This window comes from Larimichthys crocea, chromosome II (assembly GCF_000972845.2).
Source record: "Larimichthys crocea isolate SSNF chromosome II, L_crocea_2.0, whole genome shotgun sequence".
NCBI classification, from domain to species: domain Eukaryota; kingdom Metazoa; phylum Chordata; class Actinopteri; family Sciaenidae; genus Larimichthys; species Larimichthys crocea.
This window is the reverse complement of record NC_040012.1, coordinates 5515870-5537669: the sequence shown is the minus strand read 5'-3', so window position 1 is coordinate 5537669 and position 21800 is coordinate 5515870. Positions and strand designations below refer to the sequence as shown.

General features: G+C 44.7%; 2 protein-coding genes across 2 annotated transcripts in view; both read left to right on the top strand.

Annotated features, from left to right (window-relative positions):
- Nucleotides 1-1187: 1187 nt before the first annotated feature.
- On the top strand, nt 1188-2161 carry rnf182 (ring finger protein 182). The gene has a single exon (XM_010753556.3). It carries the CDS (start codon nt 1188-1190, stop codon nt 1995-1997), a length of 810 nt encoding a protein of 269 aa, XP_010751858.3. The 3' UTR covers nt 1998-2161.
- A 4667-nt stretch (nt 2162-6828) lies between these two features.
- ranbp9 (RAN binding protein 9) overlaps nt 6829-21800 on the top strand; it is a 28803-nt gene continuing 13831 nt past the window's right edge. The window contains 8 exon segments of the mRNA XM_027288688.1: nt 6829-7439; nt 11617-11728; nt 13221-13273; nt 14983-15025; nt 15027-15070; nt 15073-15099; nt 15102-15142; nt 15630. Of these exon segments, the coding sequence (XP_027144489.1) occupies nt 7223-7439; nt 11617-11728; nt 13221-13273; nt 14983-15025; nt 15027-15070; nt 15073-15099; nt 15102-15142; nt 15630 (538 nt within the window). The 5' untranslated portion in view covers nt 6829-7222.

The window sequence follows — 21800 nt, the reverse complement described above, 5'->3', positions numbered from 1 at the left end:
GTGATATCAGCTGTAATCAGAACAAATACTCGAGTACATCTGAACATATTTACCACAGTGGGATTACACTCTGAAACTGGAGGCAACAACCTATGGAAGTCCCATAATGTAAACTAGATTACAAGAAAGCAGGGATCATAAAATGTATTTAGCTGCAGACATAATTGTTTTATGAAGAAAAACCTTCATACTGTGCAGAGAAGGACACACACACACACACTGTCACACACTGTCACACACTGTTACACACTGTCACACTGAGTCATTCATATGTTTTTAAGCATGCATTCACTCACAGTCAAACTCACACACACACACACACACACACACACACACACACACACACACGTACATACAAAGACAGACACAGATACACACTAATTTATTGCAAGCACTTGTACACACAATCTGTACAAGTTTGCAGACACACATTCATTTTTTATGCACATGCACACACATTGTATGTGTGCGTGTGTGTGTGTGTGTGTGTGTGTGTGTGTGTGTGTGTGTGTGTGTGTGTGTGTGTGTGTGTGTGTGAGCTACTAATTGGACTGAATTTCACTGAGCAACAAAAGATCAGGCTCGAAAATTCCAGCCCTGGTTTGTACAGGCTTTGCTTTGTTGTCCCTTCGCCTCTGTTTGTTCTCTTCTAATGCTGTGTTAACAGTTATCTCTCACCCTCTCTCACCCTCTCTCACCCTCTCTCTCTCTCCCTTGCTCTCTCTCACTTTCTCTCTCTCCTTTTTCCATTGCGGCCCATCAAAAGCTGTTTTTGCCCCAAACGAAGCACCGTTACGTTAACTGCTCAGAGAAACCCCAGAGGCCAGGACTGGAGAGGGACTTCCCACATCAACTCCCAAATCTCTCTTTCACACACACACACACACACACACACACACACACACACACACACACACACACACACACACACACACACACACACTGCAGGAACCACAATGAACCCCAGGCAGTCAGTGGAGTGGACCTTTGTCACCGTCTCCATCTATGGGAAACTTGCCGAGCCCCTCGGTGCTGAGCCTGGACCTGAGCATTCGGTTGGATTTTTCTGTTGATCTCGAGGCAAGAAAACGCCTTGGTGGCGGGGGAGGATGATGATTGATCTGCAAAACACTGAGGATGGTGGAGGTGGAGGTGGAGGTGGAGGTGGTGGTGGTGGTGGTGGCCACATGGATTTACTGAGCATAGAGGAGCTGGAGTGTAAGATCTGCTACTGTGCATACAACCTAGGGAGTCGCAGGCCAAAGGTGCTCGAGTGCTGCCACCGTCTGTGTGCCAAATGCCTTGCTAAGATCCTGGACCTGGGTGAGTCGCCTCCCAACGCTGCGGTGTGCCCGTTCTGCCGCTACATTACCAGACTGCCAGGGGAGGCGGTGACCAGCCTGCCAGATGACTGCAACCTGGTGGCAGCGCTGGCCCTCAAAAGCAGGAATAAGAGGAACCTCCACTTCCACCAAGAGGCGACCACAGAGCTGCTCCTCAGCCCCAGGCGCCTGGGCTCGCTGATGGGCAGTAATGCATCTGTGACATCCCCTTCCTCCTATTCCTCCTCTGCTTCTTCTTCCTCCACCGCCTATTCCTCCATCCGAGGCTCCCCTAACTTTGTGGTTATTACCATCATGGAGCCTCCACCGGTGCCTGCATCCACCCAAGACTACCACCACCAGCCACGTGGTTTTCATGCATCAAACCTCGGCTACCACTCGTCCAGCCTGGACTCCATGGCGTCCATCACGCAGAGGTGGACGGTGTGGAACTGTGCAGCCCTGCTGTGCCAGATCTCGGCCCGGGCTCTGGTGTGGTTGCTGGGGCTGCTGTACTTCAGCTCGCTGCCCATGGGGGTCTACCTGCTCATCATGCAGAGGACAACTGTCGGGGTGTTGCTGGTGAGCCTGGTTCCTGCCAGCCTCATCATGATCATGGTCTACGGATTCTGCCAGTGTATCTGCCATGAGTTGTGGGACTGCATGCCACCGTAATGGGGACCAGATGAAAGGGCAATGGTTTGCTTTGAATATGCTTGACAATGGATCTCTAGAATTCACTAATGGAGATGTTACTGTGTAACTGACCATGTAAACACACTTTTTTATTGAAGAAGAGAGCAAGAACATTCTGTACACATTACAAACGGAGCCCACGGTTTGGGTTTTTATTATGTTAATGAGGTTTGTTCAGCTTCGTAGTCAACTAATTAACAATTAGAGCTCTAAGTTTTAGATTTAGCTCAAACAATTCTGGTAGAATCCGCTAAACATTATGAATAATAGCCTGCTGTTGCAGTGAGAAGCCTGACGGTATTTAAAGTGTTACTAATCTCAGTCTCTTCGCCTGTGGATGTAATCTGTTTCAGACTGTGTCACAGCCATAAATGCAACAAAGTCCTGAAAGTTCAGCATGAACAGTAGGGTGGAGGGGTCTTGTCTTGATGTGCATTGCCATGGTGATCCCAGGAAAAGTAAAACTATATTCACACGTTAAAAAACGAGTCAGAAATTTTAAGAAAACACAACTTAGTTGTGAGGAGGTGGGAAGCCAGTGAGGGATCACGTCTTCGTGGCCTCCTATGGCAAACATTGTACACAATCAATTAGATTCAGCCTTTGCAGATTATTATTACTTCTCAATTAATATATATTTTTGTTTTGGGGGGTTTTCATGTTATGTTCAAGTCTAAATCAAATGGACAACTTTCATTTTTCTACTGTAAAGCTTTTATTTATATGTCTCTAGCCAGTGTTAGATGTGTGTGTGATATGATTAATGCTCTTAGTTCTAACAATCTAAAAGTGCAATCAGAACTTAAAAGTTAATTAAAGCACACTCAGTTCAGTCTACGCTGCTGTGTGGTCGAGCCTGACCCACCAGAGGGTGCTGTGACAGCTCGTCCCTCCCCTTCCCCCCTTCTTCATGGGCCGTCCTGCACAGACTAGTTCATATCCAGTGTCTTCATTGAGTCTGTGTTTGATAGGAAAAAGGTCTGATGACACAGAATGGCTGATGATCCTGCTCTGACTCTCTCACATTGTGGAGTCAGAGGGTGATACAGGAGTGTTTACACAAAGAAAGTGAATTTCAAATGAAAGTGTCGTGCTGCTGTTATGACTTCCTTGAATCTGTCTGCAAAAACCCTTTGTGGGGTCTGGGGCAAAAAAGACGCCCCCAGTTTCTCTCGCTCTCTGTGCTTTGTGTATGTATTAGTGAGTAATTGTTTTGTTGGGCACAAATGACTGTTGAAATATGCACCATGTAAGTACAAGTCAAACTGAAATAATAAAGACTTCAGAATGAGATGTTGGCCTCAATATTACATGAATGTTCAGGTGTAACTTAAAGATGCCATGTGGAGTTTTCTTGTCAACAAACAACAGGTTACATTCAGTGTTTCTCAGAGCACATTGTCTTTGAGGTTTAACAAACACATTACAACACATGCATTTCATTTCTCACAAAATAACTGTTAACTGGCAAAATAATTGGGGGCATGGATGTGTACTGCCTTGTGCAAACAAACAAACATTGCTTCATTGTTGGATGGTCAGAAACTCCACAGGGTACCTTTAAAGTCGCTGTCATTGTCTTTTTATTTTTATTTTTACAGACTTTTATTCTTTTAATTTCTTTCACTTCTAATTTTCTAGATTTGTGTAGCAGTAAAAACTATGCCAGTAAAAACTATGCCAGAGTAACATATAAATCGAAACGCAAATACCTGAGTACTTAAGTGTACATTAAAAAAAAGCTATTGAGTAAAAGTATGAACATATGAACATAAAAATAGTCAATTAGAAGTTGCCGTCGTCTCACCTTCTCCTTCCTAGTGTGTCCTATCTAAAGCCAGTAGTAGTAGTTTAGTTTGCCCATTCCAGGCTACTGTAGAAACATGGCGGTTCAACATGGTGGACTCCATGAAAGATGATCTGCGCCTGCGTCTGTACATATAAAAGGCTGTTCCAAGCCATACCATACCATGTTCTGTAGATAGACAAACTACAAACAAACTGTACTAAAAGGTAAAAGTACTACAAGAAAATAGCCCCTGTAATTATAAGATTGTTATGTTTGAAGAGGAACTATGTTGAAAAGTAAATATGTAACTGTCAAATAAATGTAGTTGTATAGATATAGATGTAGTTAGGTAAGTATAAAGGTGCACAAAATAGAAATACTCAAGTAAAGTGCAACTACCTCAAATCTGTACTTAACTGCAGTACTTGAGTACTTTTCACCATTTAGTTCCTCGTTTTTAATCCAGGTCTTTCACTTGTACTGCAGTAATATTAGGTTGTTATTTTTAAATATTTGTTCCATCACTGTCATGGTGCTGTTAAACAGCACCAGACCTGTCATCCAAGTAGGATATAAAGCAAACATTGAGGATCTGTTCCAGAACAGTTTGTCCCTGTTCTCCTTCAACAACACATGTCTTTGCTGGTGATATACAGTCCAGGACTTCAACCATTAGTGTTTTCCAGGAGACTCTGAATCTGTGCAAGTGCTTCCCTACAGGGAGTGTAACATCATTTCAGATTCCTTTATAGTGATGCAATGAGCATTCCCACATGTTGGTGTGAGGGACTTTCACAGGCCGCAAAAAAGAAAAAAACAACAACACAAGACTGTTCAGCCTGCACATAATTCGGATCAGAACTTCTGGAAACAAACAACATGATAAAACATGCTGTTTTTTTCTGTGTTTTGCCTAATGAGCAAGGCCGGATTAACAACTGCCCCAAAGCCAGACCATCAGGGGTCACAAAGGCCATAGTTTCAGTTTGTGTGAATGGTGGATGAAAACCAGCTGTATGCAGTGGGACACCAACACACCGAAAGTCATGATGCATTCATGGTGAAACAGTTCTAGTCCCTGCTTTAGACTAAAACTGTTTTTATGATGTGGCTAGTATCTACGTATCCAAGTAACTACTACACCTCTTTAATATAAACTAATTTTTTAGCATGTAGGGTGGTCTATGGCACTGCGTTGTGTTTTCTCCACTGGAAAGGTACGACTAGAGAGCACTATAATATGTTTTCTCCACTAAAAGGGCACCCCAGAGAGCACTTTGTGACGTTTTCTCCACTGGAAATCCACCCAAGAGGTAATTTTTTTTATCAGGTTTTCTCCTCAGGAAGGGCACTATATCATGTTTTCTCCACTAGAAGGTCACCACTAGAGGGCACTATATCATGCTTTCTCCACTGGTAGGGCACCCTAGGCCCTACCTTTATTATGTTTTATCTACTGGAAGGGCACCCAAGACGTAATTTCATCAAGCTTTCTCCACTGGCAGGGCACAATATCATGTTTTTTGCACCTGGAAGGCCACCCTAGAGGGCATTCGTTATGTTTTCTCCACTGGAAGGGCAACACAGAGGGCAATATATCATGTTTTCTCCACTAGTAGGGCACCCTAGGGCACTTTGTTATGTTTTCTCCACTGAAAGGGCACCCAAGATGTAATTTCATAAGTTTTCTCCACTGGAAGAACACTCTAGAGAGCACTTTATGATGTTTTCTCCACTGGAAATGCACCCAAGAGGTCATTTTATCATGTTTTCTCCACTGGTAGGACACCCTATTGGGCACTTCATTATGTTTTCTCGACTGGAATGGCACCCTATTGGGTACTTTAGTATGTTTTCTCCACTGTAAGGGCACCCAATACGTAATTTCATCAAGTGTTTTACTGGTAGGGCACCATAGGGCACTTTATTATGTTTTCTCCACTGGAAGGACACCCGAGACGTAATTTCTTATTATGTTTTCTCCACTGGAAGAGCACTATATCATGTTTTCTCCACTGGAAGAACACCCTAGAACTTTATGGTGTTTTCTCCACTGGAACTGCACCCAAGAGGTCATTTTTATTAGGTTTTCTCCCCGGGAAGGGCGTTATATCATGTTTTCTCCACTAGAAGGTCACCACTAGAGGGCACTATATCATGCTTTCTCCACTGGTAGGGCACCCTAGGGTACTTTTTTATGTTTTCTCCACTGGAAGCACACCCAAGAAGGGACTATATTATATTTCCCCACTGGCAGGGCACCATAGGGCACTTTATTAAGTTTTCTCCACTGGAAGGGCACTCTAGAGAGCACTTTATGATGTTTTCTCTACTGGAAATGCAATCAATGTCATTTTTATTAGGTTTTCTCCCCGGAAGGGGCACTATATCACGTTTTCTTCACTGGTATGGCACCCAATACGTAATTTCATCAAGTCTTTTTTACCTGAAAGGCCACCCTAGAGGGTATTTGTTATGTTTTCTCCACTCGAAGGGCAACCCAGAGGGCAATATATCATATTTTCTCCACTGGTAGGATACCCTATTGGGTACTTTATTATGTTTTCTCCACTGGTAGGACACCCTAGAGGGCATTTGTTATGTTTTCTCCACTGGTAGGGCACCCTATTGGGGACTTTATTATGTTTTCTCCACTGGAAGCATGCCCAAGACATCATTTCATAGGTTTTCTCCACTGGAAGAACACCCTAGAGGGCATTTGTTATGTTTTCTCCACTGGAAGAAAACATCATACTGTATATTACTGTTGCAGGTCAAGTAGATGATACTATATGTTGTATGACAACAACAACAACAACAACAATAGTACTTAAGAATGTGTGATGTATGTAGAATACTGATGATGCTGGTGACTCACTGACTGTGTCTACCTTGTAAACCCAGTGAGGGGTTAGTCCTTGTCCTGTTTTAACACACACACACACACACGCACACACACACACACACACACACACACACACACACTGCATGTATTTCACATTCCCATAGGAAGTGAGTGGGGCCGCTCTCAGCCAATCAGATGAGCGGATAACGCTCCGACAACAAACAAAAGACCGAGGCTAGCTGAGCTCGTTATGCTCCGTGTCAGCCGTTAGTTACCGTCACCGTGCGCCTGACAACGACCTTCCCGTCTCTGAATCACTTCCCTCAGCCTGTGCGCGGCGGACAGCTGCTCTCACGGTGTCTCTATCCGTGTCTTTTCGTGTCGGCTAATGTTCAACCCGAGCCATTTTCCGGCGGCTCGCGTCTGAACGTCGGTTGTAGCCAGGTTAGCTCCGCTCGGGCTAGCCAGCTCTGGCTAGCTTCGCTAAGCTAAACTCTGTTTTTTTTAAAAAACAAAAACAAACTCGACACGAGCCGAGACTGACTTTTAAAAAACACTCGTGTCGTTGCCATGTCGGGACAGTCGTCGGGTTGCGGGTTTCTGATGTCGGTTGTCGTCCACGGAGACTCGGCTTTGAACGAGCAGGAGAAGGAGCTCAACCAGCGGCTCCGGAGGCTCTACCCGGCCGTCAACGAGAGCGAGACCCCGCTGCCACGCTCCTGGAGCCCGAAGGACAAGTTCAGCTACATCGGGCTGTCTCAGAACAACCTCCGTGTGCACTACAAAGGTACACACACACTTAGCCCATTTAGCTTAGCTTCTGTAGCTTAGCGCAAGCTAAAAACAAAGTAGGCTAAGTAGCTTCATCATCATCAACAACAAGACAAGAGAGGACATCTTGCAAAACCTCGAGCACAGCCAACAAACTGACCCACGAGCAGTTTGTCAGCGTGATGAAGAGGACGATCTGCCAGGAAACCGAAATATTAACGAATAAATGTCACATCCAGGCCGTTTGACGTGAGGCAAACAGAGGCAGCACCTTCCTCCTCTAATGCTAATGTGGCGTTATTAAATGACACACGAGCTTTAATCTGTGCACAGGTGACCAGGTGGTGATGGATGACAGGACAGGAGGTGATCAAGGTTCAATATCAGGTGTCTTGTCTGACATTCAGGTTGACTAGTTGCTAAGCAAAGATTTTTTTTTTGGTGCAGGCCTACAAGAGGAAAAAAGGTGTAACTGTGCTTCCTGGGTGTGTTCTTGTACTGTTCTGGGTCTGACCGGACACACACACACACACACACACACACACACACACACACACACACTCTTGTTACAACTAGGATGTTCTGAACAAATTCACCTGAATCCCTTTTTTTATTTATTTTTTTTAAAGCAGGTATGCATTTTGCAACTTTAACGTTCAAAAACGCTGCAAACTTTTACGTGAAACACTCTGAACACTGTGTGTGCAGCTGTGATCAACTGAAGACGGATGGATGGATAGATAGATAGATAGATAGATAGATAGATAGATAGATAGATAGTAGGGATGACCAATATGGACTAAAAAATGTATCCCGATAATTTCTGGTATTTATCACGGTAACGATAAAAACGACGATAAATAAACACCAATTCAGTCTAATCTTTTTGACCATAAATCTATCACCAAAATAATAAAGGCTGAATGTAACCGCTGTGAAACAATCAGGAAATAACTTTATTATATTTATTCTTCTCTGTCTGTCTCTCTAATCGTCGAACACAAATCAGATTTCGTGTCATTATATTTTGCGGTGTAAATTGCGAGTCGGACTCAGATTTAGAAGCTGTGTACATGAAATAAACAAAGTGAGAACACACACAGGTAGATGATCAGAGTTTAGTCCGTGAATCCACCTGGATAGTCTCTGCTTCAGAGACATTTCAGGCTGTTTGTGGATTGGTGGCCGGAGCGTGAGGAAAGAGCTCCTGGCCGTGAGGAAAGAGCTCCTCGCCGTGAGGAAAGAGCTCCTCGCCGTGAGGAAAGGGCTCCTCGCCGTGAGGAAAGAGCTCCTCTTTCTCCTCACCGTGAGGAAAGAGCTCCTCTTTCTCCTCGCCGTGAGGAAAGAGCTCCTCGCCGTGAGGAAAGAGCTCCTCGCCGTGAGGAAAGAGCTCCTCGCTGCCCGACATATCTGCTCCGCCTTCTGCCATTTGTTAATATGCGCGTTGGGCTGCGAGTGTGTCACGCACATACATACGTCATCAATGGGGATTTATCGTTTTTATCGTGGGATGACATATTCTTACCATGGGGAATGTTTTTGACGATATATCGCACATCCCTACTAGATACATAGACTTTATTTATCCCAAGCTGGTGCAGCAGCAGCAGCGTTTCACACAGTGAAGATTGACAACATAAAAATATAAAGAACAAACTATACATAATGAAATATCAAAATAGCAATGGTAAATAAAATATATTGTACAAAAGTATATACAGCAAATTGGCCGTGTTGATTTGGTGCAAAGTAAGAAAGGAGAAATGTGCAGTGACAGTAAATTATGACCTGAGTTTTATTATACAGTGTGATGGCATGGAAAGATTTCCTGTATCTGTCCCTTCGAAGACACCATGCTATACATTATTAACCAGGCTTTGTCATGTCAGACGTCTGAGATGTATTGACCAAAATCACGTCTCTGAATCTGTTATCACGTCTATGATTGCCTAACAGGATCTTTTTATTATTTTTAGATAATCTAAATATAACTCGCGACCAAAAACCGAGGCCTGTTATAATTTAATAATAAGGAGAGAGCTGAAATGATTAATTGACTAATCTGCACCTAATTTAATAAAACATGACTCACTCACATCATTGAAATACTGCAAATGTTTGCTGGTTTTTCTACTCTTCAATAATAATAATAATAATAATAATAATAATAATAATAATAATAATGATGACCTGTATAACTTTGGGTTTAGGAGTGTCGGTCACAGCTGTGCTTTGGTAAATTGTGACAAACATTTTCTTGACCAAACAATTCGACAAAATTATCAGCAGATTATTAAATAATTAAATAAATATAATTGAATCACATCAGTCGTTGGCTGTTTGTAATATAGAGTGATCATCTGCAGGTTGAACGCAGTGACATAGTTCATATTTCCACAGAAGGTGAATAAACTGTGTAATATCTTGGAACAAACAGCGTGTCATTAAAGCGAGGGGAGAGCAGGAATAAGGATTATTCTGAACATTTCAGATTAAACAACACGTGCTAACAGCATCTGTTAATCCCAGCTTCGAGTTTGAGACACAAAATGAATCTTCAGATATTTTCAATGCTGCTCAATCATCGTCTAATCTTTAATTAAGCAGAAATGTCAAACGCCTGCTGGTTCAAAGTGAGGGTTCGATGCTTTCTTGGTTTCTCCGTCGGGTGGATGCGTTTCTGAAGGGAGTTTATCAATGTATGAAATAATAATAATGCACCAGCAGCCTCTGTGTGTGATCGTGTTGTTGAGTTTACCTCACCTGAACGGCGTCGCCCGTCGTCTGTTTTTGTCAGAAGAACAAATTTAAGCTGGAGGTAAAAGTTGTTTGTCTGTGTGCGTCAACTCTTCTTATTTTATAGATTTGAAGGAATTCTGGGTTTTCCTAAACGATATCATCCAGATCACAAAGTGAAGCATCTTCTTAAAGTCCTGATGGATGGCGAAGTCTTTCATTTAAACCGTTAAACTGGAAAATATCTTTTTTGACCAATATTGCAGCTGACAGGGTTCAAAGTTTGAAAAATGTTTTTTGTTTTTACCTGTTATTGATTTTCAAGGTTGAGAATCTGCTTGAACATGATTTGTGTCATAATAATTTAGATCTAATAATAATAATTTAGGTTTCAGGTATCCGAACGTTTCTCTTAAATCCCTGAGTTGAGAATTAAATTGTAGACTAACCTCCACGTCTGTCACATGGCCTGCACGGTATTAAACAACAAACATTCATTTTCATAATCACAAACATATCTCGTTTCTGATGCTGTCGCTTGTTGTTGATCTTTTCCAACTTCTGAGTGAACTTATCTTAAATCTTATTTTCCACAGAACAAACTGACAGACTGAGATCACGTTGAGATATCAGTGCTATACTCACATGTACTCAGTGTTTTCGTGACATTCACACCACACCTGACAGAGTAAACATATCTGACCCCTCTGTCGCTGCTCGAGTTAACGTAAACTTTGCAGACTAACTGGATGAGCTGCTACGCAGGAGCTCCAGAGATGTTATGCTAATCGTTTTTACAACCTCTGACACCTCAAGGCGACTCAGAAAAATGTCCTCTAGTAAAACGGCATCCTTTGTGTTGGAATACCAAACACAGGACTTTCCCTCTCTTCGAAAGCCGAACGTCTGTTTTTGTTTTATTTCACTTTTAAAAACCAAACAGGAAATAATGTCTAGAACCTAAAATACACAATTGGACCCAAAGAAAGTACTACGAATATAAATGTACCTGAAGACAAACTGGAACAATGACTAATTTCCCCTCAGGCTGTTTTCTGTCGCACCGCAGCATGCTGTAAAACCTGCAGCAGCCTCACCTGTCTCCTGATCCACTGTGACAATACAATCCGTTTTATTAGCAATTAATGTGTCTACTCTTTTCTGGATTAATTGTCCTCACAAAGACGACCAAAGAAACCAGCAAGCACTCGCATGAGATTATCAAAATGGTTTATTCATTTCACAGTGAACCACTAATCAATTAACTGTTGCAGCTTTATTTGACGATGACTCAGGGAGTATGTTTAACGTTAACCTAAGGGTTGTGGGTTTAATCCTCTCTGCAGCCACTCGTGCTAAAAATCTGCATCTGAATGAAACATGAAACCTTTTAATTAATCCAGTTTATCTTTGTGTATTTGCTCACACTGCGTCTGTGTCTTTGCTTCCTCCTGAAGGTCATGGAAAAACCCCGAAAGATGCAGCGTCTGTGCGGGCCACCCACCCTATCCCAGCAGCCTGCGGGGTCTACTACTTTGAGGTGAAGATCATCAGCAAAGGCCGAGATGGGTAAGGACACAGACCAAAGACCAAAGACCACAGCGCTCCACTTACAACATTTATATTTAGTTTTAGAGTTTTTAGCGGCCACCTGAAAGCGGCTGAGAAATGAAGCCAGTGTTCCTCTAACGTCCACCTGAGGCTGGCTCCAGAAGTGAGTCAGTCTCCATAAGTCCCCATGTCCAAATGTCCAACTTCACAGCAGAAATAAACATGTTTACAGCCTGGTACAAAAAACAGTTTTGGTCTCTGTAGCTAATTTCCCCGTTCATGACAACTGTACTGAGGGTGAATTTATATACAACTCACCTGTTCACATTATATTAAGGCTTAAAGTTATGCAGGGTTAAGAGCGGGGACGCTTTGACTGACAGGTAGGTGTGGTTAGAGGTGGCTTGTTTGAGCAACCAGGCGTCATTCAGCCGCGTCTCCGCTGATATTTAGATCAGCCCAGTGAGGTTTTAATGTTTTTAACATACAAAAACTTTTCTTCAGCGTGTTTTGGTTTGTGAACTTTCAAATATTGTTAATTCATTTCATGGTTTACAAACTCATGAGCATAATAAGAAGCCTGTGCGCTGCTCGTCATACCTTTCTTCACATGAGCTGCTCAGAGCTTAATTTGGTAACAATGGACTAGTCTAATCTGGATTTATATGCTGTGTAACCCTGCAGCAGTGTGGCCCTCAGTGTAGCTGCTTGTTGACATCACAGCCGTACGTCTGTGTAATAGTTCAGTTTAGTTTATCTCCTGTAAGAAGTTTTTGTTTTCACTCCTCTTTGATCACGCTGCACCGTTATCAATATCTAATCTAAATGCGCGCGCGGTCTTGGCGGTATTTAATTAGTCTGGGCACTCCTGTATGAATGCTGATTTTATTCTGAAGGACCATAAACTGTAAATCATTACGAAGCGTCTGGTTATGCATTATGATGGAGTCATTAGTCGAGTTTACTCAACACACACGTCGTATTTTCACATCACACAGAAAAGTCTAACGAGGTGGAAGCATGATTAAAATCCTTCACGGGGCCACAGGGCGATCCGTAATCCTGAATCAAGACTTCAGTCGTCTAAAGGCTCAATTAACCGGTCACATGACTTCACTGGACGTTTGCAGCCAATCGACCCTCGACAACTTTGATTGTCCAACAGATGTCCCTGTACTTTATTCACTTTAATTAAATATTAAAACATTTGATGACACTTTATTTGGGTCGTGCACTTACAGATTATTTCAGAACATTTCAGGGGTTTAGTTTTTTCTGCACTTGTTGCTGATGTGTTACATAAAGTATGAACGGCGTATACATCGCTCTGCCCGCCGCTATGTTCTCCTCCCGGCTAATCTATAAAGTCAGCAGAGACGTGCATCATGAGGTGGGCTGAATTACACCTGGTTGCTCAAACAAGCCACCTGTTGATGAGTTTGATGTCCCGGTCTCTGACTGTCCCGTCTCTTCTTCACCTGTCCAAATGAACTCTCTCTGTGCTCCACAGGTACATGGGCATCGGCCTCTCAGCTCAGGGTGTGAACATGAACAGACTCCCTGGTAAGATGACACTTGGTGTGCGTTTGTTTCGTCTCACTGTTTGGGTGTGGTAGAAGAGTCTGCGTCACCGTCTGTATATTACAGCAGAGATCTTTCCTGTTGTGCGTTTGTGTGGGCGTCGTTCTGTCTGTGAACTTATTGTCTGCTAAGAGATCGGCCTTGGATGCACCGGGTGTGGGTGTGACTGAGCGAGAGCGACTGTTCATTTCGATGAGTTTGATACATCACTTTACCTGATACGTACACCTGAGGAAACACTGCTCAGCATACTGCACCTTTGGGAACTTGAACCATAAATGTTGAACTAGACGATTAATTTACCTTAACGGAAGTTTAGATTTGCAGACTAGTCTGAAAGGTTTCACGGGTTACACACCCGGGTATAACTTTAACTAGTTTGTTACGTCATCAGCTTAAAACGTCAGTAAACGTGTTGGGACGCGGCTGAAATAGGAAATCTGGACGATCTCTTCCTGCTGGACGACGCCGTGAATGAAACTTGCTCCCATGCCGGTTTGATTTTTGTGCTTTAACTTCATACTTGATTTGTTTTTGTTTTTGTTCTGTGTTCCCACTGCTGGCTGGATTAACTTTGTGACGTGAACGTTATGTCAGCGATGACGTGGCGTTGCAGAGGATGTTTTAAGCTTTTAGGGATCAGCGTCGCCTGTCAGTCGGCAGCTCGGACAGCAAGGTGGTCCAGGTCGTTCCTGATGATGTCTTTTATGAAATAAGCCGGACTAGTATTTGTGCACAAAGCGTCGACACTTTGGGAAATATATTTATGTAAAGACTGGAAACAGCTAGCCTGTCCTGACGCCGTGAAGTTGCTGATATAATAAGTAGATGTGTCGGTTATCAGGCCAAACAGGAGCCTCGACACCCCGTCACTGCTCTGAGAACCGGACCCGCCCAGCACAAAGATAACCGGAGGCCCAGAGCAAACTGCAGAGTCCCAGCTGATGGATAGATGCTAATGAAAATTCACTAATTGCGAGGAAGTGATGCCAGACTCTGCTCGCTCCCCGTGATGGCAGGATTACCTCTGCAGCTGACTCACAGCGTCCTGTCACTCAGTCCAGTCTTGTTACTAACAATCGGAATAGTTTTATTTTGTGCTCACAAGAAGTCGAATTTACTTTGGATTCAGTGAAGAATAAAACCAAACGTGCTGGTCTTTAAATCGACAGCCAAAGAAGAAAACTGAGGTCAAAATGCTAAAAATTCTTGTAATTCATCGAGCACTCGCAGCTCTCTGCGAGTCGTAGTAAAAACCAGCTGATTTCTCAGGCTCCGTTCCCGGAGCGCCCATCCTGCCGCGCTGAAGTGTCCCTGAGCAAGGCGTCGAACTCCTACAGGTTTCTGCTTCAACAGCCCTCATGAGCCACGGCGTCCTGTTGCAGGTTTCTGTTACCAAAACACGACCGGCGAAGAATCTAAAACCCAAAGCCGGATTTTCTGACTTGGAGTCGGTTTGCTGTGTGTGTGTCTGTGTGTGTGTGTCTGTGTGTGTGTCTGTGTGTGTGTGTGTCTGTGTGTGTGTCTGTGTGTGTGTGTGTGCGTGTGTGTCTGTGTGTCTGTGTGTGTGTCTGTGTGTGTGTCTGTTCGGTGGGTGCGGCCATGTAGTCTTAGCATGAGCCATCTGTTGTGTCATCACACTTTTCGCGCCTGCTCAGCGCTCCTTACTCTGACACTTCACATTCCCTCAGGTTGGGACAAGCACTCATACGGTTACCACGGAGACGACGGCCACCCTCTGCTCGTCTGGCACCGGGCAACCCTACGGACCCACGTTTACGAGGGCGACGTGATTGGCTGCTGGTTAACTCATCAACAACACCGCTTCACACAAAGAACGGCCACAGCCTGGTAAGAGTCTGTGTGTGTGTTAACCCGTGTGAAGGTGTGTTCAAAGGCAGCGGTCACTTGTGTTTTATATTATTTAGTTTCATGTTGGTGCCACCGATCTTTGCAATAATTCACAGCAAGCTGTGGACTTGATGGAGAACTTGTTTTCATACAGCCAATCAAATCCAGTCTAAGCAGCCGGGTTTGTAAACGGCTTAATATATAATCTGGTGTTTCATCCACGAATCTTTCCTAATTTTGCGATATCTTTAAAATATCTGTGTTAAATCAAGGGACAACCTGTGGCTGTGAAACTATTGTGAAAGTGTCCAAAACCTGCAGTTCCTCTAACGTCCACCTGAGATGGCTCCAGAAGGTGAGTCAGTCTCCATAGTCCCCATGTCCAAATGTCCAACTTCACAGCAGAAATAAACATGTTTACAGCCTGGTACAAAAAACAGTTTTGGTCTCTGTAGCTAATTTCCCGTTCATGAACAACTGTACTGAGGGTGAATTTATAAAACTCACCTGTTCACATTATATTAAGGCTTAAAGTTATGCAGGTTAAGAGCGTGGCACTGAGGCGGCGTCAGAGGCGGACCGCCCACATGGCGGCGGCAGCATGCACGTAGGCTCTTCATTAATAAAGAGTGCGTTAATTGCTGTGGTGTAAAACAACTTTTTATAGTAACAACTTTAGTTGTGTGTTTTACTCTTTTTAAAAAAAGTTGACTGAACCTCGAGCAGCGCTGAGCCGAGCCGCTGCAGCACATTAAACGCGCCGTAGACTCACCTGCAATTACGCTTCGGTCCGTTTTAGATGCGCCGCTGTCTGTCCAGCTCGCAGCTACACTGAAAGTCGTTTACTTCTCCCTCAGCCTGCTGTCAGTCAAACTCACACTTCCTGCAGCCGGCTGAAACAAAAGAAACATTTCACCGAAAGCCCTTTTTAAAAAAAAAACAAAAAAAACATGCTAATGTGTTTGCAGGTGGACTTTTAATATTTTTCAAGGTGCTTCAAAAGAATAAATCCAGACTAGAAAGGGTTCAGGACGTGCACAGGAACGAGATAATTTGTTTACATGCGCCGCACTAACCTGTTACTGCTGAGCCTGATTTACATAAGCTGGTCTGCCGTCAGTTTCCTCATCGGACTGACGTTGAGGTTGATTTATTCGTCCTCGTCACGATCTTTTCTTTATTCCTCAACCTTCAACTTCGGTTTAATCGAGCCACGTGAAGCAGAAATGATCTTTCTCGTTTACACGACATTAACAAATCCGTTCCTGCAGAAAGATGATAGTAATCAGATTACTCTGTACCAAGACTATTCTCCCTCATCCTGACACTGTCTCTCTTCTCTCTGCAGGATCGCCTTCACAGACCTACCAGTAAGTACCCACATTTAGTTTTCCGATTAATCAGAGCTGTAGCACGAGAGGCTTTTTATAGAAACCAGTGTTTGATGTCCGCTGCAGTCAGAATGTTTACGTCCGTGAAATAGATTCAAGGCTGGAAAACTCGGATGTCGATGAACGCGAGGAAGGCGAGTCCTGGACACATTCGTGGGAGCGTGCCACCTGATTTGTAAAGTGCGGAGGTGTTCGCTCTGCTCTGGTAAGCTCCCTGCCGAACATGATCACTCCTCTCGATGCCCCCTGCTCCGCCGCACAGCTCCTCTTGGACTGAGCGGACTCCACCCTCTGCAGAGCCGGCGGCGTTCGCCGAGAGAGACGGGGAGAAATGTTTTTTTAATGTAGGCTGAATGTAAGGACGTTTACACCTAGGGAGTCGCTTCTTTCACACGGAACAAATACTCCAGTCGCCTCACCAAATTCTTAAACAGCACTAAAAAAGGCAACCAGCTACCCACCCATGTCGCCGTCACAGTCGTCGGGCCCGTGGTGTGTTTGGAGCTTTGCCGTTGAGAAACCATTTGGGAGACGATTGTCACTCCGTTGGTGAAACGTGGTCAACTTCTTCCCTCCACATCGCTCTGAGGAGACGTGAGACGGGGACAGAGAGAAGGACTGTCGGTGTGTACCAGGAAGTCGCCGATGTGCCGGCTTTTCTTGCCTACCCAACATATCTCTATTCAAGAAGCGCGGAGTGCACTCCCTGTCACACCCTGTAACCACACCCACCCGTTCGTGTGACACCTACCGCTACACTTTCACATCACCTGTGGGAGTCGGTTGTAAATTTAAATCAATTTAAATAAGTTTCTCTGTCTGGTCACGTGGTACCAACCCCCTAGGATGTGCTGCTGTGGTTTCTCATCAGTACCTGGTTATGGGCTGGCTGGCTCGGCTCCCGTTGAGGCTAATGTCAGGACCTGGGAGGGTGGAGCCAGAGCCCGGGGGGGCAGGGCTTGTGACTGGAGGGAGGAGCTGTGGCTCTTATTAGACGTCACACCGTTACAGCAGTTGCTGTCGAACCCTACGGGAAAAAAAAAAACAACAGCAGAGGAATGAAACTCTCAGTGGATGTAACGTGGAGTATATTCACACTCAGGTGAGGCCTCCAGATGTGAAGACGCACAGCTGGACCGTACCTGGAGGTTAGGGCTGGGAGCTGCTGGCTTTGTGGGCTGGGCTGCTGAAGGGCCGGGGGGAGCGGGTAACTTCCTGAGACTTTGGGCTGGACCTCCAGGCCACCTCACCTCGCTGTCGTCCCGTTCACATCTTATGAACTGTTCACCCTGAGGACAGGGGAGAGGGAGGGAGGACGGAAGAAGATGTGATTTTTGTTCAAGTCGATGGGGAGGAACCTTTTAATGCAGCTTTGCTTTACTTGAGCATGAAGAGAAGGTTGGGTTCTCTCCAGGAGGTTGGGTAACAGCTGCTGGGTGGTCTCGATTGCCTCGCCCATTTACCTTGACAACACCAGCTTCTGGATCTCTGCAAACAGAACAAGAACACTCGTACAGGTTTCTTCCGTCGTGATGTTGTCCTGCTAAAATCTTAAATCTGTTTTTCATTTGTAACTTTTAACACATCTCATCCTTAATTGTGCGCTGCAGATCACCGTGGAGTCTATTACCTGTGGCGCGGATACGTACGCATGATCTTGAATGTCAGATTTCAATTAAAAAAGGTGTCCGACTCCAACCGGGTCTCTATTTTAACCTGGCACCATCAGCTTTATTTAGACTCACTCTGTCGGTTTTTGATGGAGGCCAGCTCCTCGTGCACGGCCTGGTCTGTGGATTGGCAAAGGCTTCGGCCGTGGCGCAATAGCTGTGATGCACAGGTAGGAAGCCCACCATCCGATGAGACAAGACCAAAAAAACAAAAAACCACCACTCAGTGATTGGCACAGCGGCCGGAGCAAAGGCTGAACAGATAGAGCGCTTCATTCAGTAACCGGACAAAGTTCCTAGATTTGTGCGTCAGTGTTGAACATGAATCAATTAAGGTTTTATATTTCAAGCCGAACGTTGGCGATTGTTGGATCTCTCCACTCTCCGTTCTAAAAGCTGCAGCAGTGTTTGCAGAGACAGATCTGTGATCAGAGGCTTCGTCCCTGGTGACTCTAACAAAGTCATCAGCGCTTCCCCATCCATCCCTTGAGTAGCTTAAAAACTTCTGTTTTCCCGGATAAAAAAAAAGGCAACGGTCTTTCTCCACCCACCCTCGGACCCAAATCCACCATCAAATGGAGATTAAATCCATTCAGGACAAGTAATCATAAGCAACGGAGACTAATCCCAGGGGCATGGCATGAAGAGAAAAGAGTCCCAACGCTTTTACTTTGATCACAGCTCCTGCTCCCTGATGGGGGAAGTGATCCATGGGGCCTCGATACTCAACACGTCACCTCCCCTACAGATATCTTTTAATAATAAATCAATACTAACAAATACAGCAACCACCGTCAGCTCAGACTGAGGTCGACTGATGAACTCAGATCTTAAATTATTCAGTGTTTCTGTGTTAAACTTTTGTCAAAGCAAACACCAGACGACTGACGTGAAAAGTTTCACTCAGCGCTGAGCTGCATGTTGTGGAATTTCACGTCATACGCTCCTCGTTTATAAAGCAGTCCCTCCAGCCCAAATCTACGTCGAGATTCATTCAGCTGCGACTCCGTCGCACTAACAGGCAGGCACGCTGACTCCCCCCCCCCCCCCCACCCCCCGTCCATGCTGCTCGCCATCGCTAGATTGGGACACATTCATCAACAGTTCAGAATGAAGAAGTTCTTTCACATCTGAGCAGCTGAACAAACTAAATCATTTGTTTGTTGAATAGCGTTGAAAGGGGGGGGGATTCCAGTAAATTCCATATCTTTCATGGGCAAGTTATAGATGGGGAATTTGGGGAATTTTCCAAATCTGGAATTTATGGGAATCAACTGTCCATTGTGTTATTCCAATAATTCCCATAAATTCCTTAATTCCCCTGGAAGTTTCCAACTTTTAAAAAAAAATTCACTGGATTTGAATAATTTAGGATAATAGCATTACCTGAATGATGTTTTCAGCACAGAAAACATTCGTGATTTGTTAATCTGAAATCCGCAGATCATAAATCGATCGAGATTAAACGACGAGGCCGAATAAAGTCACGAACATTTTTTTACTGCTAAACCGCGATGGACAAGAAAAACCTGTAACCATGACAACTTCAACGCCGCTTAGCAGACATAAACTTAAAACGCAATGAGATGAGACGACACATTTTGCTACAACTACAATGTGACTGGACTTAAAATCTAAAATTACTTCTGGATCATGGACTGCCACTCGCCCTCGCGCTCTCCGATGGGGCAGCGGTCGATCTGGGCCTGGATCTTTGTCCTCCACTCGCGCATGTCGTCCTCGATGTCGAACCGAGGGGTTGCTGGCCGAAGTTTGCGTCCACACCTCCCGGAGTCTGGAGGCCGACGGTCGGGTAACAAAGTGGGCTGCGGAAGCGAGAGCGAGAGAGTCAAGAATTAGGATGACAGAGGAAATGGAGTTTGGAATTTAATCTGGATGTCTAAATCCAAAACAGGAAAACAATGAGAGGAAAACAACAGGAAACAGGAAAAATCTCAGGAAAATAAGCTTTTGTCTAAAATTACTCGATTTAAATAGTCGGCAAAAGGTTCTACTATCAAGTGCAGTGCCGGGTGTTCAAATCAGATTTTAACTGAAACATTCACCCACGAGAACCTGTGACAGCGACTCGGCTGTGGCGTGCCCGTCTTCACTGCTCGGTGATCAAGCAAGCTACACCGTGTGTTTGGTACCGAAGGAGCCTGTCAACATGTCAGCGACGGTGTGACTCATTGACAATTTATGGGACCACAATGGAGCTGTATGGCACAGGGGGGAAGACGCTCAAGGTACACCGGCTGCTTTGGTCTTTTCAAATACTACACCGCCAGAAGTTACCCTCTTAATCTGGGAAACTTAACAGCAGCCACGACAGAACACAAGGACGCCCAGATTGCGAGGCAAAAATGTGAGACGACATGCCGATGCCTGGGGGGTTAAAGCACGTCCGCATCTTTTTCCTACGGACGGCGGCTCTCACTGATGACATCTGTTGTGACAGGACGAGGAGAGAAAACAGAAACGAGGTGAGAAGCTCGGACGGGGAGATTGTTTCCAAATTCCTGCCAATCTAATCACAGCCTTGATTGATCGAGCAAACACAACTGGGTGTGTGTGTGTGTGTGTGTGTGTGTGTGTGTGTGTGTGTGTGTGGTGTGTGTGTGTGAAGAGGACTGTCCTTAATTTCAAATCGAAGGTTTGACAATGTAGAGACTAGATTAAGGTTATGGAAATAAATAAAGTCTTTCAAGTAAGAGAACAGTAGGTGTGTGTGTGTGTGGTGTGTGTGTGTGTGTGTTTGTGTGTGTCTCTTAGAGTGCCTTTGTTCATGGTCCAATACCCAAGTCAGCTGTGGCGGTGACGCATTCACTGGCAACACGAACCACAGCTCTGGAGGACATGAATGTGCTCACGGCCAAAGCCTGTTTGTGCTCAATGGATTTTTGTGTGGCTAAGACTCTTATTCCAAACGGCCGGCCCCGTTTTCATTGTTACCGAGCAAGACGGGGAAGAGAAGAGAAAGAAGAAACAAACACAAAAAAGCTCGATGTGGTATACACGCATGAATCCCGTTAGAATCAACTCTGTTCGGTGTGGGAGGAGTGGACCGGCCTGTTCAACCTTTAATTATATTTAACGTCTTATTTGTCACATTTGATTCATATTTAAACCTACAAACGTTTCCTGACATCTGGGGGCTCCAGCGGACACGTCTGCGTGCGGTGGAGCTCATTATTCATCGTGTAAATCTATGTTATTCCACTGTGCAGACGCCCGCCCTCTTGCTTGACTCTGATTGGCAAGAAGTTTCTGCCTCTGATTTGTTGACAGACTTCAGGCATCATGGGATTGACACGAGACGGCTCTAACAACAACAACAACAACAGTTGACAAAGGACGTTGAATAATCAGAGGGGTGCTGCTGACCAGCTGACGGCGCTGCTTGGCTTGAACATGGACATATTTTTGACAGCCCGTCTTCAGAGAGTATCCGCGTTGTTCTGTATTCGCCGGGGGTCACGTGTGTTTTTGTGCCTCCTGGGCCTTAGGATGCGTCCATGCGATGTTCACGCACGCGCCGTTAACCCAATCCGTCACATCCGAAAAACAGAACACCTCAAACGGCTGTAAATGTTT

Bases quoted from the DNA above. Each gene is read 5' to 3' on its own strand.
- rnf182 (XM_010753556.3), top strand. From the start codon at position 1,188: ATGGATTTACTGAGCATAGAGGAGCTGGAGTGTAAGATCTGCTACTGT.